The sequence below is a fragment of the Colletes latitarsis genome, chromosome 2 (assembly GCF_051014445.1).
Source record: "Colletes latitarsis isolate SP2378_abdomen chromosome 2, iyColLati1, whole genome shotgun sequence".
Classification (NCBI taxonomy): Eukaryota; Metazoa; Arthropoda; class Insecta; order Hymenoptera; family Colletidae; genus Colletes; species Colletes latitarsis.
The window spans coordinates 12,771,661-12,788,959 of NC_135135.1; the positions used below are offsets into that span (position 1 = coordinate 12,771,661).

General features: G+C 35.5%; 2 protein-coding genes across 9 annotated transcripts in view; one reads left to right on the forward strand and one right to left on the reverse strand.

Moving 5' to 3' along the window:
• The window catches only part of Atg7 (Autophagy-related 7), a 31,053-nt gene that overhangs the window by 8,716 nt on the left and 5,038 nt on the right, over positions 1 to 17,299 (reverse strand). For 2 of the 8 annotated variants that reach the window (XM_076782872.1, XM_076782876.1), the window contains exons 1-5: positions 1,683 to 2,434; positions 1,388 to 1,609; positions 815 to 1,286; positions 433 to 749; positions 51 to 351 (exon numbers count right to left, since the gene is read on the reverse strand). In XM_076782872.1, coding sequence (XP_076638987.1) covers positions 51 to 351; positions 433 to 749; positions 815 to 1,286; positions 1,388 to 1,584 — 1,287 coding nt within the window. In that variant the 5' untranslated portion in view covers positions 1,585 to 1,609; positions 1,683 to 2,434. Of the gene's footprint in view, positions 1 to 50; positions 352 to 432; positions 750 to 814; positions 1,298 to 1,379; positions 1,610 to 1,682; positions 2,438 to 17,299 lie in introns of those variants that run through there. The other 6 variants (XM_076782875.1, XM_076782874.1, XM_076782873.1 and 3 more) reach the window with 5 other exon arrangements.
• LOC143348096 (uncharacterized) lies at positions 2,343 to 17,289 on the forward strand. The gene is made up of 14 exons (XM_076777939.1): positions 2,343 to 2,573; positions 3,238 to 3,299; positions 3,373 to 3,958; positions 4,024 to 4,808; positions 4,877 to 5,602; positions 5,663 to 6,772; positions 6,856 to 6,958; positions 8,398 to 8,885; positions 8,957 to 9,972; positions 10,040 to 10,907; positions 10,992 to 11,341; positions 11,438 to 11,810; positions 11,882 to 11,952; positions 12,565 to 17,289. The coding sequence occupies exons 1-14, from the start codon at positions 2,450 to 2,452 to the stop codon at positions 13,499 to 13,501; spliced, it is 7,599 nt and encodes a 2,532-aa protein (XP_076634054.1). The 5' UTR covers positions 2,343 to 2,449; the 3' UTR covers positions 13,502 to 17,289.

Here is a 17,299-nt window from a genome sequence, read left to right on the forward strand (position 1 = left end):
GCATAATTTGTATAATAAAATTTTATTTAAAAAAACTTTTAAATACTCACCATATTTGGTCTTATATTAAGTAGCGCGTCCCTAGCTGCATAAACTTTAAACTTATGTTCTACAGCATCCTGATGGCTGTATAAACTTTGCCGTACAGTATTACTGTGAGAAACGTGAGAGCTATCGACGAAAGTTATGTTATTCACTCCCCAACCTAAAAGTACTCTTGCTACAGAACAACCCAAAGTTCCAGCACCCAACAGAAGGCATCTAAGATTACTGATTTTGTCTAAATCTAGATTTGGAACGAGACGCCATTTCATTAACTTTAAGTTTAAATTGATAGCTCTGTCTGACAATCTAGTAAATGGTAAGAATAAAAATAATTAATCTCATACACAAATACAACTTATGTCAAATTTATTTTTTTAAAAAGGTTACCTGGCTGGATCCATGGCATCTGATAAATCGGCTATATTTGGACCTAGTTTACCATTTGTATTGTTTTCCCAACCAACCAATTGACTTTCAAATAAATTGTCTCTTATTATTTTACTACTTTCATATTTTTGAACTTTAAGTTTGAAAACAATACTTTTTTGGGCCTTGTTTCCTCTTATAGATATAACTTTAATAGGTTTTGTAAAATAATGCATGGGACAATGCCAAAATAATAAACAAAGGAGATTGCGTAAAGGCCATCCTGGTTCAGAGTTTGTGCAAGGATCGTAAAATGCAAAATAAATTTCATTTTGTGCCTAAAAAATAAATTAAATACATGAAAAAACATACACAACATAGTTACATAAGAGTATACCAATACCTGTAGTTCTTCGTAGTCTTTAGATTCCTTGATTAACTTTATTCCTACTGCCAGATCAACAATATGTATATTATTTTCACGAGATATTAAAACTGTAAAGTAATTTTTTGATCTGCTGTCCAGTTTGAGAAATCCTTCACATAGATCTTGTACATGAGTAACTACAAATTCTTCGTTAATTGACCTTGAGGGTTCTTCATAGTAGATTTCAGGTAAGTTTACTGGAGTAGGATGAGCAAACCAATAATGAAATCTATATTTCTTTAAATCTGAATATGCCAATACTAAAAATAATGATAGTTTCCATGGCATTTGTAAACTAGATCCATCTATAATGCTGTTCATAATATCCCTTCCCAAGGCATTAATGAATGTTCCAGGATTGGTTTGTCGAAATGCCTCATAAGTATTTGTATTAATCATTTTCCCGCAACAAATTACCAACGAATTATGACAAACTGTTTCTATGTTTCTAAAAATGACCTAGGTGTTGTTGATTTCAACAAGTACTTATTTTACTTAACTTATAAATAAATTCGAGTAATCATTTTCACCATATACGTACAAACTTACTCATTGAATGATGTAAAATCCATTACTAAGGGATTAATATTGTCTTCGTTTGGTGATTGAAGACTGTAGCTTCCCCACAAATTAATTACTACCTTTTCATCCAATTTCAGTTTGTCTATTTTCATTTCTGCAAATTTTGCCCAAAATGTATGATCCGTGGTAGATCTAAGTTTTGTAAATTTTACCAACTTGGACATTTTTAAGCTTTCTAACAGGTAATATCTGAAAATAAATGAATAGTATTATGACAATTAATAAAATATGTTTGTATGGCTGAAGAATAAAAACAACATACGAATATATATGTTTGTTCCAAATCAGAACAAGTCCGCATATATTAATAACCTATACAAACTACTTATTAATTGTCGATAATATTTAAATTAATGGAAGTAGCATTTAAAAAATATTTACGCGATTGGAAGGACAATATATTTATAATAGTTTATATTGTATATTTGTGAAATTTGTCATACACCACGGCACACGCATGCGTATGTTTAATGCGAAATAATAAAATAGTTCAAAATTAAGGTGAAAGTATCGTCAAAGTATTTGCATTAACTTTTTCCTATCTTGACGAATTTTCTACGTAAACAATGAACTTTCATCGATAAATGCTATTTTACAATGTACACTGTATATTTTAATATAATAAATTTCATTGTAAATATTCAATCAAGAATGGAAACAGGTCCTCGGATCTATAATAGAACATAAACATATTAATTGCTTCATTTCATAATATCCTATTATCTGTATTTTCGTTTTAGTGACTCTATTTCGTAATTTTATCCACCGTAGTTCCCGACTACATATATCGAGTTATTGTCATTAACAAGTCTGTGGAACAATCATATTATTAATATCGATGAAATTGATATATTTTATACGAACAAACATTTATCAACAATGGTTTCACAGTCGTCAATGCGAAAAATGTGTATGTACAGCACTGGTGATGACGTCACAAAGACAGTATGGCCGGACAGCATCGGCTGTCTGCATTGTAACTTTAGGTGAACGTTTTACGGGGGTTCTGAGGGATATTTATAAAGAAATATGTCGGATTATTTGAGGTCTGCTCTTGGATACTTGAATGGAGCGACAAATACGAATGAATACGTTGGAAAAATACTAGAAATCAACAATGTGAAATTACGCGTGACCAGGCTAATTTTCGAGGGTGAGTTTCTATCAACCCTTTCATTTTACCACTATTTTACTGCAATAAGGTCTCTTTTCGTTAACAATTATTCTTGAACACTTCATAAAGTAACAGTTTCACACTGTATTATCTAAAAACAATATGAAACGATCGCGTACATTATGCTAGCATTGCGACCTATCAAACTTTTTGACATGTGTCAAATTTGTTTTGACATTTAGTTGTGTATTACAAGTGCAAACAAAATTTCCCGATCAAATGAACTTATCTGCATATGAAGTTTGATTGGAATTTTATGAAGGAGACACATTCAAAGAGATAACAGATGTAGTTCATATTCCTTTCATACCATTAGAGATCATAATACATTCTTGTTACAATACATTTACAGACATGGCAGAAAAAAATTAATTATTGATGTATATTCAAATACCTCATACTTAATGATTAGCTACTAATATATAAAAAGTTCAATATTGCAACTCATATTATTTGTATGTAATTTATATTTAATGTTATAAAGATGAAAAATTACACAGTTTTGTATTTTATTTAAAAAACATACTGTTGCTTGTATTTGCATTATTTTGCTTGTTATTATTAAAGGAAAATTTGTGGTTACCTTAAAGACATTCATTATTGTAAATATTTAGATAATATGTGGCTAATATTGTGTCAACAGGTTTCTGGGCTTTGGTTTTTGCAGTAGAAGATATTCAAACAGGAAAAGAATATGCACTTAAGGTAAGCAACATTATATTTATCTTATATGCATAGCAAATTCAACATTTATTGTGACATATGTCTATATTTGCAGAGGCTCATTGCGGTTGACGAAGAAGCTAACAAAAAAAGTATACAAGAGATAGAGACTTTAAAAAGGTTATCAGGCCATCCAAATGTAATTCAATATGTATATGCTCAGCGTTTGGAACGCGAGGATCGTAATGGATATGAGTATTTATTGGTGACAGAATATTGTCCAGGTGGGACAGTAGCCGATTTACTGAGAAACTTGCCGCCAAGTTCGTTGAATCTTGCCCAAATTTGTAAAATAGCGTACCAGGCAACAAAGGCTGTACATTATATGCACAGTCAACAGCCTGAACCGCTTATACATCGAGATATAAAGCTAGAAAATTTTTTAATTGGAAGCGATGGTCTGATTAAACTTTGTGACTTTGGAAGTGTTTCTTCTCAACAAATTTTACCAAATCCATCATGGAATGCTCAGAAACGTGCTACATTAGAAGATCAAATGGCAAAAAATACAACACCTATGTATCGTGCACCTGAAATGATGGATACATGGAGTAATGAGCCTATTGGTCCACCAGTTGATTGTTGGGCACTGGGTTGTATCTTGTATTCCTTAATAACGTTAAGGCATCCGTTTCCTGAAGGTGTGCATTTGAATTTATGCGAGGGATAGAATCAATATTTTTGACTTTTTTTATTGTATTTACAGGTAACAAACTTGCGATTGTTAATGGCAATTTTCCACCATTTCCTGCCAATCCTCGTTTAGCCTGTCTCCATGATATAGTAAAGGGATGTTTAGAAGTGTCTCCTATTCAAAGATTCGCAACATCAATGATTCTAGAACGTCTTGCAGCAATAGCCGAATCTAACAACTTCGATCCCAGAGAACCCCCAAAAGTAGAAATCGTAGTTAAAACTCCGCCACCTCCTAGACCGGTTCCACCACCTAGTACACCTACTCCACCACCGCGACCATCTCCTCCAGTTAATATGCCACCTCCAAGACCTGCGCCGGCTCAAACGGCTGTGGCAAAAATTCCGGTAGCTCAACCAACAGGCCTATTTAGTTCGTTAAGAGGTGGTGCTGGTAGTATTCTACGTAACTTAAAGGATACCTCGAGTAAAGTGATGCATTCCGTGCAGCAAAGCATGGCTAGAACTGAATTGGATGCAAGTTACTTAACGTCTCGTATACTAATAATGCCCTATCCAGCGGATGGAATAGAATCCGCCTATCGAGCCAATCATGTGGAGGATGTTAGAGCTTTTCTTCAAGCCCGGCATCCACCTCCTGCTCGAATTCAGTTATACAATTTGTCTCGTGGACGGCCAAACGTATCTAGGCTTTCTGGTAGACATATTGATTGCTCATTCGCCTATGCTTCGTCGGACTCAAATGCTCCTTTACTATCTGCATTGTATCAAATATGTCAAGACATTTATCGATACTTGAATGCCGACTTCAATCACGTTGTAGTGTTATATTGTAACGTAAGTATATTTCAAATAATATATGAACACGTACAGACTAAGAGATATCTTTGATTATGTAATTTTAGGACGGATATCGAGCAAGTGCTACAGTTGCGTGTACATTACTGATTTATGCTAAAGCATTAACAACCCCCGAAGAGGCGATAGCATTGTTTACGACAAGACGTTGTCAGCCGCCTCAGTTGCAACCTTCAGAATTGCGCAGTATTAATTACATGAGCTTATTGAGTCGTGGTGTACATCCACATACGAAACCATTGGCGCTTCGAACTTTAATTATACAACCGGTACCATTGTTCACAAGAGCGAAAGACGGTTGTCGACCATATATTGATATCTATAGTAACGGTGCATTAGTTTATTCCACTAAGCGACCAGAGTACGAGGAGATGAGATTATTCGGTATGATGGAGGGAAAAGTTCCTTTGGTATTGGGTAATGCAACGGTTCGCGGGGACGTTACTGTTGTAATATTCCATGCCCGTCAACAACTTGGTCGCGTGATCGGAATTAAAATCGCATCGTTTCATTTTCATACGGGCTACATACCTTTGACTGAATCCGCTTTAACGTTTAAGAAGAAAGATCTAGACGATGCACCTGAAATTGGTGGCAAGTTCCGTATAATTTTAAATATTACCGTAGCTGAAGAGAATTCAAAATTAGCTAGAGTTCCAGCTCCATGGGAAGCAGAATTATCTTCGTCGACACTTGAACCTGATCCGTTATTTGGATCAACCTTGGAAATGGAAGAGACATTGGAGAACTTTAGAACCGCTCGATCAGAAGAGGTAAGCTCCGATAGAACTGAACCAGTTAATGTGATTACTTTAACATTCTAATTACGTTAGGTTCAAAAGGAAGCACCAGCTGCACCGACAGTCGAAACACCGGACAACGTTAACGTACAACAAGAAGTACCTCAGCAAGTAGAAAACGTAGAAGAAGAAGCAAAAGAAGAAATTAAATTCCAAGAAGCCGATTTATTGAACCTAGGAATGCCAGACACTAGTACCTTAAATACTCCGCAACGTGCAGCGAATCCAGAATTAGATATTTTTTCTAACTCTAGTCAGAACGAAAGTGATCTCTTAGGAGGTTTTGGTGTTTTTACTCAGCAAGAAACAAAAAACACAGTTCCCACGATTAGCGATCCTGTTCAGAATGATTTACTATTTGAGCATGGTCAGCCTACTAAGAACGATAATACTAATAATAATTTAAACATAAACGATTTATTCTTTGATCAAACTCAATCTACCGTTAAACAAGAAGTTAACGATTTGTTGTTTGATCCATTGGCTGGAAATTCCGCAAAGAATCTATTGGGGAATATGCAAAATGCCAAATCGAACGTTGCAAAGTCTCCAAATACCGAGGAGAACTTTCCACGGAATTCGAGCGTTCCAAACTTCGCAGCACAAAGTAAAGATCCATTTGCAAATCTTGCCAGTTCCTTAGGGGCTGGTCTAACATCAAGTTGGAATGGTACGCCGAGGAATTCAAATACTCCACAGTCTACTAGCCCTGCACCGGCTAGTACACCGATCCATTCGAGTCCTAATACGCACAAATCCAACGTAACTAACGAGACCAATACCGCAGACAACGGTGCAGCTGGCAATAAAACGACTAAATCAAGCGGAGATGCCTTTGAAGATTTACTGGGTAGTCAAGGATATAACTTCTTTAGTTCAAGAAAAGCAGAGAAGGATAGCCCAAAGACAATAAATCAAATGAGGAAAGTAGAAGCTGCCAAAACTATGGATCCAGATCGATTAAAAATAGCTGAGTGGACGGAAGGTAAAAAGGGAAATTTACGTGCTCTTCTCTGTTCGATGCATACTGTTTTATGGCCAGAAGCTGACAGATGGCAACGTTGCGAAATGCACCAATTAGTTACAGCTGCGGATGTTAAGAAAGCGTATAGGAAAGCTTGTTTGGCTGTGCATCCAGACAAGGTATCACATACATTACATTCAGTTTCAAGTATAAGTAATACGTATTAACCCAAAGGATGTCATATTTTTTTATACGTTTTCAGCAAGCGGGAACGGCTAACGAAAATATAGCAAAACTGATTTTTATGGAACTGAATAATGCCTGGAGCACGTTCGAAAACGACGCGTCGCAACAAAATTTATTTAGTTAATTTTAATGTCTGTTACTTGTTACAGAAAATAAAATCTATGTCCATAAATTAAGGTAGTTCCTAGCGGAAAGACCCGAAAATATTATATTTAATTGTAAGACAACTCCGTGTTACATTCCAGCTATATTATCTTAGCTGTAGCAACAAAATAACGGATTCATAGCAGAGGCAAAGTTGAAGCTGCATTTGAATGGCTACCGTGTATGTACATGCATCTTTATCATATAAAGCCTTGTAAGATCACTTACTGTATTAAGCGTACTGCGGCATAACATATATGTATATAACGCATATGTAAATTAAGGAAGATTCCAAATATATAAAGATATTTTCCGGCCAAACAGTTTACATCTCTTTTTTACATCCTGTACCTATTATTACAATAAAACTAAATTACTTTACATAAATAGTTCAAAATTTTCTCAAGGTCAACCACACATTGAACCATCTGAAATTTGGAATACTGAGAATAAATTACCGTTCTAAATCTTGTCATCTTAAAAAATTGAAGATTTAATAATAATGGTATTTCACTAATTCCTAAAACTATAGTAACTATATAAAAATGATTAATAATTATTACAACGTAATTCAGTTATAGAATTTGGTTGCTTATATTTTTTATACATCAACATCGGAGTTTAGAATAAATATAACATTTTTAAAATTGAAAAACGAAAACTGCTATTATTATTCAATGATTATGGCGAAGCAAATGCGAAAACTGCATATATAGATATATGTATGCACGAGTAGTATAGGTGTGAAATTTAAAGGGAGGGGCTGCTCGAAAATGGCTGTTATGCACTGGGTAGGACGTTCAGAAGAGGGCAAGTGACGGTTCATCCCTGTCTTCCACATTGACCAATTGACATTATTTTACGACAATTGATACAGTTACCTAATCGATAGCTATTATGTGGCGGCTAAAAAGCAATCTTCGGGCTCTTCTTCACCCACCCCCGAATCTACGGCTTATGATTCACTTCGGTAAAAGGTAAACTATTTTTAATAATTGAACATTTATCAGAATTGAAAATAAATTAATCAAACGAATTTTCCAAATTTTATGCATAATATGTTGTTAACTGAAAAAATGTGTGAATTTTATAAAAAAGTAAACTGTCGAAAACGGGAGCGCAATGTTACTAAAAGTATGAGATAAAAAAAATTCTTCATAAAGACACAATTAGTTTTTTGCGCGATGAAATCTTTTGCAATGTTCGTACAGAAATATTAGAAACATAAAATGTTATTGCATGGAACTATCAACAAAATAATTCTGACATAATATGTTAAAAAATAACAGTAGCCAATGTATACCATTATATACACATATACTATATTTACTTAACACTAACAGAGTATTATTTCTGAACTCTGTCACAATTATAGATTAGAACCTTATATAGACAATAGTCAAGAAAGCTAAGTGAACAATGAAGAGAAGAAGTACAGAAAACTTGAAGATGTTTGTCTTCTCTTGGAAAGTTGTATTTTTGTTTTTACTGGGAGTTTCATTTTGCTCGATAGCCTCCTGCACTACAAATACGAGCAGGTCTATGAGAGCTCTCAAGGGACGACTTCGAACATCTTACGCTTCGTGGCGCATTGTGCTATGCTTGACGCAATCACAAAGCTCTTTTAAGACAGATATTCAAAAGGCATGGGAAAAAGCAAGGCTAGAGTCATCCCATGCGGATATGAATGTGTCCTATATAGAGGCACCACCAAAGATAGATTCGCTGTCATATCCTCTATCGTTACTGAATAAATTCTGTACTGAAATTAAAAGTGGAAAGACAGTGTTGAGTCTTATTATCGGAGGAGGATCAGCAGCCAGATTTCTTGTGACAGCTGCAGCTGCTTTAAATCTTCCAGCACTATGGCTACCGTTTACACATGAAGATTTTCTTCGTCAGGTCTGTTTGAGTTTACTTTTCTAGTAAAATAATTTGCATACGAACTTGTCAAAAATTATTATACTTTACAGGGAAATCTTGGGCAATTTGAAAGTCGCATAGGCTCGAGTACAAAAGAAGTAGGGGCAGCTGCAGCTGCTCTAATGCATAGGGCAAACTGGCATGCATTTACTCTTCTCATTGATACCACTTTACTCCCAGTTGCTCATCTTTTACAATCTAATCAGCCTACCTTAACACCCAGAACAATCATATACCTGCCAACAAATGACAAGACCTTAAGAATGAGACTCAGACGAGTAGCAGAAGAAGGAGGAAGTGGTGGAGTCATAGTGATGGCTTGTGATTTGAATAATGCGCGAAGGATAATTGCTGCTGCCGGTAAATTTGAAATGCTCGCGGGAAGATTTTTATGGCTCTGGCTAGACCTTAAGGCAGAATTAAGACCTAATGAACCAAATATAATCAGTTCGCATATTATACACAGTTCGAGAGCATCGATTGCCACAATTGAAAATCCTGTGCCAATAGAAAACATAAATCAAAACGCGAACCTTATATCTGAAAACCAGTTAACGTTACATGCTTTACCAAGTTTAGCTAACGATATACATCGATTACAAGAATACAGATGGCAGAATGAAAAAACTGTAGTTAACAAGGAAGATAAAAGTTTTAGTTTCGATGACGATGAAGAGTTTGTAATAACGGATAAGGAATTAAATTCGAAAGATTTTATGCCAGTCGGTATGCTTGCATTGAGACCTTCTAGCCTAAAGTTAATGGGTAGTGATACAATACTATCCAGAATGATAAGAGAAACATCTCAGGCTTTGGATGAAACTTTTGTAGAAGTAAAAGCTAAGTTAAATCGTCTAGGAGAGTCACAACTTGAAGAAAACTTTATACCAGAATGTTTTCCAGAAAGAAGGGCAAAATTTTTAACAAGTGAAATGAGAAGTAATGTTTCCAAGATCTTGACTCAGAAATTGAGGAACTCTGTAGGTCAAATTTCCAAAGACAAAGCTAAATTCCAATTATTGAATTTGCAAGCAATAAGGTTCCCTGGAAATAAGACACAATTGAGGTTTGTTCAAACATTACTACTGTTTAATTAAGTATATTTTGGTTTATATTTATTATTCCTTTTATAGATGGACCAAAGTGGGGACCGTTAAAGGTGGAAAAGAGGTTCATCTCGATACCATCATCTGGCCCGGAGGTGGAATCGTACCCGCGTACCTCGAACAAGGCGGTGAAAAAATTGGCATGCCTATGTACCGTGTCGTGACGGCACTTGCATCACCGTTCACTACGGTAACGAATCTGCAAGAAGGTCTTTGTCTCAGAGGAATATTTTGTCGCCAAGGAAATACCGTGATGTGTTGTTACGGTTTAAGTATAGACTTGATGTCCTTGGTATCACGTGAATTAGGATTTCGATACGACTTATATCTAGTGAATGACGGTCTATTCGGAAAAAGAAACGGTAGAAGTGGTCCATGGAATGGTATTATGGGAGAATTGGTTTCTGGTCGAGCGCAACTGGCGTTCGCGCCTTTAAGCGTGTCTGCTCATAGAGCTGCAGTAGTTGACTTCACGACACCGTACTTCTTCAGCGGAGTAAGCTTTCTCACGGCGCCAAAGCTGAAATCCGAAATATCACTATTTGCATTTCTTTTTCCATTCAGTACGGAACTATGGATTGCTGTTTTCACATTTCTAAACTTTACTGCCATAGCAGTAGCGTTGTATGAATGGTTCAGCCCCTTCGGTTTGAATCCCTGGGGTAGACAACGAAGCAAGAATTTTTCAATTGCCTCTGCTTTATGGGTAATGTGGGGTCTTCTGTGCGGGCATCTGGTTGCCTTCAAAGCTCCAAAATCTTGGCCTAACAAGTTTCTAATCAACATTTGGGGAGGTTTCTCTGTTATTTTCGTGGCTTCTTATACAGCCAATATAGCTGCCCTGATCGCGGGCCTTTTTTTTCATTCAGCAGTAAGCAATTATGACGATAAAAGCGTAAGTATTTGCAAACAAATTTATAATTCTCATTGTACACACATTTACACGAATTTCTCGTCTTAACGGTAAATGATATTACAGTTACTGCTGCAGAAAGTCGGTGCGCCGAGAGCATCTGCGGCCGACTATTATGTACAAAAAGCAAGCCCACAATTGTGGTCGCACATGGCACGATATTCGTTAGCAAATGTCGCTGAAGGTGTAGAAAGACTAAGAAATGGTAGTTTAGATATTCTTATAGCAGACACTCCTATTTTGGACTACTATCGAGCAATAGACGACGGCTGCCGTTTACAAAAAATTGGAGACACTATAAACGAAGACATGTACGCTGTTGCGCTTACAAAAGGACATCCTTTGAAAGAAAGTATATCCAAAGTAATAGCGAATTATACGAGTACCGGATTACTCGATATTTTACAAGAAAAATGGTAACTATTCATGCATTCTGATTCTTCGCTGAACGCAAAGAATTTGGATTTTAAATCATTAGTTTAAAAATAAAAAACTGCTGTTGAACGTTGTAGGTATGGTGGTTTACCATGTATTCGAGGAAGAGAAGATATGGATACGGGTCTTCAACACGAACAAGGTGGACAACCCAGACCTTTGGGTGTGGCGTCTGTAGCCGGTGTATTTTGTTTACTTGGAATGGGTGTTGTACTTGGCACAATTATACTAGCCGGAGAACACTTGTTTTACAAATACACCTTGCCCAGATTAAGACACAGGCCAGAAGACTCTATATGGCGCAGCCGTAATGTCATGTTTTTCTCGCAAAAACTGTACAGATTCATCAATTGCGTGGAACTGGTATCGCCGCATCATGCTGCGAGGGAATTAGTTCACACAGTACGACAAGGACAAATTGCTTCCCTGTTTCAAAAAAGCGTTAAACGAGTAAGTGACTTTTTTTCTTTCTGAATCTTGTTACCTTTTCTTCATATATCTACAAGGTATCCATGTTCTAGAAGGAACACGAACAGCGCCAGAGACGCAAAAGTAAAGCTCAATTCTTCGAGATGATTCAAGAAATTCGAAGGTAATTAAAGACTCGTTAAAATTTTTCTTTTGATTTAAATCGAACAAATTGCAGCGGTGAGCACAACTTAACCAATAACCGCACGTTTTCTAAAAAATATTATCTATTTTCGTAAAAAGTGGGTAAAAAAAGTATGGGCACAGTAGTAACTCTTTACAATTTCTTGTTTTTGTATATCTTGATCACAATTATAAGAGCATAATTACATCTCTCAATTTACGCAATTAGTGTGTATTTATACCCGGTACAGAAAGCATAGCTATCAAGGTACACAGGGAAATAAATAAAATTATTTTTATTTTCCTGCGTAAACGTGACGAGAGTTATTGAAATATTGGCAAAACGTTAAATTTAAGTTTCTCCGTGGTGAGAAATGTTGCTGTAAATTGAAGAACTTCCTCGAAATACGATGCAAAATTGAGTCTATTAGTTTCTATCATTGTAAATAAACAAACATTTTAAACATTACAAAATTATCCAAGTACACTGGTTATATTTATTTTTATTATTGTCCATTGTATACAATAATAAATAATAATTTTCACGAAATATATTATTGGTTCGGTTATGCTCTTCACTGTAAGTAACAATTTGGTCATTTCGATTTCACAGAGTCCAGCAGGAAGAAAAGATCGAAACAGTGTCGGAGGAGCATGAGAAATTATCGACATTTAAGAAAGATGAAAATACAATCAAAGGACGCGAAAGGAGTAGAAGTAAAAGCCCTTTGATGCCACGAAGTCCGAAAAGGTCTGAGAAAAGTAGAAGTTCAACTAATCTGTCGGGCTCTAGGCTCGGATTATCCCCTATAAATTTGGAAACCCCGATGAAACCGAGAGAATTCACACTAAGCAGCACTAATCTCAGGGCTAGAAGTCCACTGGAAACCGTTGGACGGCGATTGAGTCACGGTGATGGTGGCTCACCACCTCCACGTCTAGGTTCACACTTTGGAGGTAGTGCAACGTTACGACCTTTGGCTCCGACTAGGAGCGACTCGACCGGAACTAGCACGATTAAGAGTGAAACCGGTGGAGCTGGTGCGCCAACACCGAGATACTCTCGAAGTCCAGCAAAACGAGGACAATCTTTCCCAGTATTCGCTACTTTAAGACCACCGCATTCGTCTAGCTATCAAATGTCTAAGAGTCCCTTGTTATCTCCGAATAACGAATTAACGTCTACCGTCGGGCGAAAGCCGTCTCGTGAATGGGGCTCGGGAACCGTCGATCTCAGTAGATCCTCTGAAGCCGTCGGAGGCGGTTCGACGTACACTTTAAACCAAGAAATGACATTGTCTTTGGAACGGCCATCGCACGAGAAAATTAAAGACGACGCGTTGCCGATTAAGAAGCCTATACGACGCGCTAGAAGTCACGAAAACAGAGACAGTGGTAAATTGATGGCCGATTTACCTTCGCCAAGATTAACCGCGCAACCGGTGGTGGGAGGCCGATCGGTAAGCGAACGAACCAAAAAACAATTAGAATCTGAATTGAAAGCTATTTTAAGTGCCAGGGCTCATCATCGCGATTTACATCCTCCTTGATAGATCGACGCGCCGCTTTAAGAGTTCTTGAAAGCAACAGAACTTCGAGGATCGTTGCCTCTGAGGGGCTTTGATTGATTTAAGCAATATCAGATTTATAGGTCAATTTGTAGAAGAATCCGACAATTTAACAAAAGCCAAAAACAAAAAAAAAAAAAATGTTTAAAACATAGGCAATCTGCGGGGGTCGTGTAATAACGAGAGAGAGATTTACGAAGAACGAAGAATCTCTTTGTCTATTCATGTTGTTGCGTACATTGATAATATAATAGGATATGTTGATTAAAGAAAAAAGTGCTATAAACTTTAGTAGAAATGTCTTAACGAGTAGCGAACTTGAATGAATACTAAAATATTTTCTTGTTGGCATTTTAACTCTACATTAACCGTCAGCCTGGGTGAGTCTCTCTTGATTGTAATGGTGTTTAATATTATGCACTGCCGTGTTTCTCAACTTAATTTCAATTATTCTTATATCTATTAACGTATTGCATAAACTTTATATTGATATATGCCTTTTAATTTTATTTAAAAATCAAGGTAATTGCACGTATACTGGACCTCGCGCATTCACCAATAGAGACTTTCCATTTTATCTTGTTCTCTAAAATTGTCCGCCATCGATTCCTATGTATTCATCCTTCGACCAACCACTGAATCTTTGCGTCTAAGGCGGGATTTCTTAGGTTTAGACCTTAACGAAAAATTTACTAGTAGATTCAGGATGAAACGCATACAGGAAATTCGACGATTCTATTGATAGGACAAAGGTAAATGTTTAATAAACCGCTAGTCTACAGAATTTTATTGAATCGGATAGCGTACTGCCATTTTAATCGTGATCGTGGAGGGAGAGACTCGCTCAAAGGACTCTCGGCGTAGAATGACCACTTACTACGAAGATACACATAATCTCGTAACTATCGCGCTCATTTTGAAGAAAAAAATGTTACAGGCGGATGAAATTTTAATCGACCGAGTCATTTTTGTACCGACCACAGGGAACTCGTAATCAGCAAACATGCAAGCTCATAGCGATTCATTATTCATGACTTCACTGCGTGATTATCACGATTATTATTCTGAAAATAATCTTAGATTACATGGTAATCGTATGTTTGCTGTATCCACACGAAAGCGTACCCTTTGTCGGTTTGTTAGACTGATAGATGAGAAGTTTATTCAGGAATTGCACGCGAGACATCGTCGGAATTGAAAACTACTGTTATCGATTGATGTTCGTATCCTGGTTCTGTTTCTCCTATAACGACGAAATCCTTTCAATCGAACGAAAGTGATTTATCTCTCGTTTAATCCTGCTATCAAACTTAGACTGTAGTGTGAATGTGTGGGACTAAATTAATTTTAAATAATTCATGAGCGAGGCCTTAGGAGTAGTCGATCCGCCCAATTCTTTACTTGAATAGCATTATTGTATTCTGAACAATTCACTATATTACAATTACATAGAGATAGTTATTTAGTTTCTCGCTAGACTGCTGTATTCGGACTTATAATTAAATTGCTGAAAGTGTTAAGGAGTAGACTCTCGTGAATGTATGTTGTGTGAATTTCATTGAACGCCGGAACTTCACGTTTCAATTTCTACAGCGAACAAGTGTTTCCTTTAGTAATTGCGTGCACTTTTCAGTTTCAATTTTACTGCATGATAACACATGACTGCTACCGATGAAAGTGTCCTGGATAATTGCATTAACTAGTCCGTTTTCATTTGAATCATTTACATCATCAACGCATACGTATGCGCCTACATTATTATCTCTCAAATTTTTCAGAGTATCTTACATCTGACTCATCGATTGCGAGTTACAAATGACAAACGTGTCGATGTTTTTTCTGTGTCTTTTTCGGTTGGAAAAAATTTTTAATTTGCGTAAAAATTTATTGCAATTTATTCAGGAAGTAATCAAAATACAAATATAGGGGGCCAGTTTAGAGTCACCCAAGCCTAAATAAATCAAAGATAGACTTATTAAATTAATTATAGCTGTAATTCTCGATAAGTGGGTTCTACCAATAATTTAGTTCAGTAGTGATCATACGTCCTCGTTATGATTTGTTCCAGCGTGTATAATACAAATCTGTATTCTGAAAATCCTTGTACATACATGTCTTCTACTAGATACCTGAAGAGACATTATTGCACTGAATTAAAGGTTGAGCCCCCTACTTCATTGTGCGCCAACAAGAACCTATACAGTTGGAACATTTATATGGAAAGATTAGAGCAAAAATTTACAACCACTTATAATTTTATTTGCGCTAACAAATAAAAAAAATAAGTAATTCAAAAATTATTGCACAAAATTATCTTGTTAGTAATAATTATTCTTAATGCTTACAAGTATAAATCGGCCTACTTAATTTAAAAAATAGATATACTTTATTTTTAACACAAATTTTTAATTAAATTACATATAAACTGTCGAACTTTTTATTGCTCTGTTCTTTCCAATAACTAAAGTAATATTATAAAGTACTTGCACTAATTTTGAAAACAGCAAATACTATTTGAAACGTATTATCTGAATGCAAAATTGTTTATAAAATGCATAAAATAGAAGCGATAGATATAAAATTACATAAAAAAAAAAAATTTAAATAAAGGCAGGAAATTGCCATAAAAAAAGACTAGAAGCTATTACTGCTTGATAAGTCTAAAATAAACTTTTGAATTTCAGTTCTTAGAAATAACTAGTACTTAAATATTATTATTAGCATCGTATGAGCTATAATATATTAATTCCATCTTTAATGGCAATAAGAGTATTAAATACTACAAAGCACTGCCATAATTTCAACTACTGTTACATTGATTTCAAAATCCTGCCAAACATTATTACCACATTGAATCTCATTTCACTAATAAACTTTCTTCAAATTTTCAAAATTTATCAACAAAACTCAAATAACGTGCGTACATATACTATGAAAAATTGAAAGCTCCCTATAAAAACTTACTCTAATCGAAAAAAATTGTCTTATTTAGGTTTACAATAAACTGTTTTAATTCATTGCTTGATACAGCATGTTTTAAGCACAAACTATTTTTATGTTATAAGAACTATATCACAAATTAAGATAGATTTTAAACAAAAACATAAACAAAAATGACAATTTAAAACAAGAAGTACAGAATCATTGTATTCTATGCGTGTAAACTATTTGATCACATCATAAAGCAAGATTCTTAACATTTACAAAATGTAATGTTCAATGACCACTGTTACGAAACTTTGTACAGCATGGTAGTGCATTCATATTAATTGCATAGAATGCAATGCTCAAGATTTGTCGATTAAGATATATGAACTTATACTACCATTGGAATTTCATACTGTATATATTGATTTTCATTAACTTAAGTACAGTTTATTTAATGTCGCACAGTTACTGTGCTCCTAATTTGGGAGATAATAGTATTTGAAGTCCATTAGTACTCGAATTACATTAAAGTTGCAGAATCTGCGTTTGATTGCAACTTTAGTGAAATAGTAACTGTTTTAGGTCATAAAGTAGAGAAACATATGTAGTTGTAACAATCATGAATATTCTGTTATCGCGGTGACTTGTTGGCGTACGGTATTAGGTTAGGTTCCTCGTAACCTACCTCGTCTCTCTTGTTACACCTACTATTACACTGTTATTGTTGAAAACTCCATATTAATAAGAAATAAATATATTGTCTCAAAATAACTATCGCTTCTAATGTTATTTATAAGCCTCAAATAAACTATCATGAGTGGTGACAAAAAAAATTTTGTATTATTTTAGTCG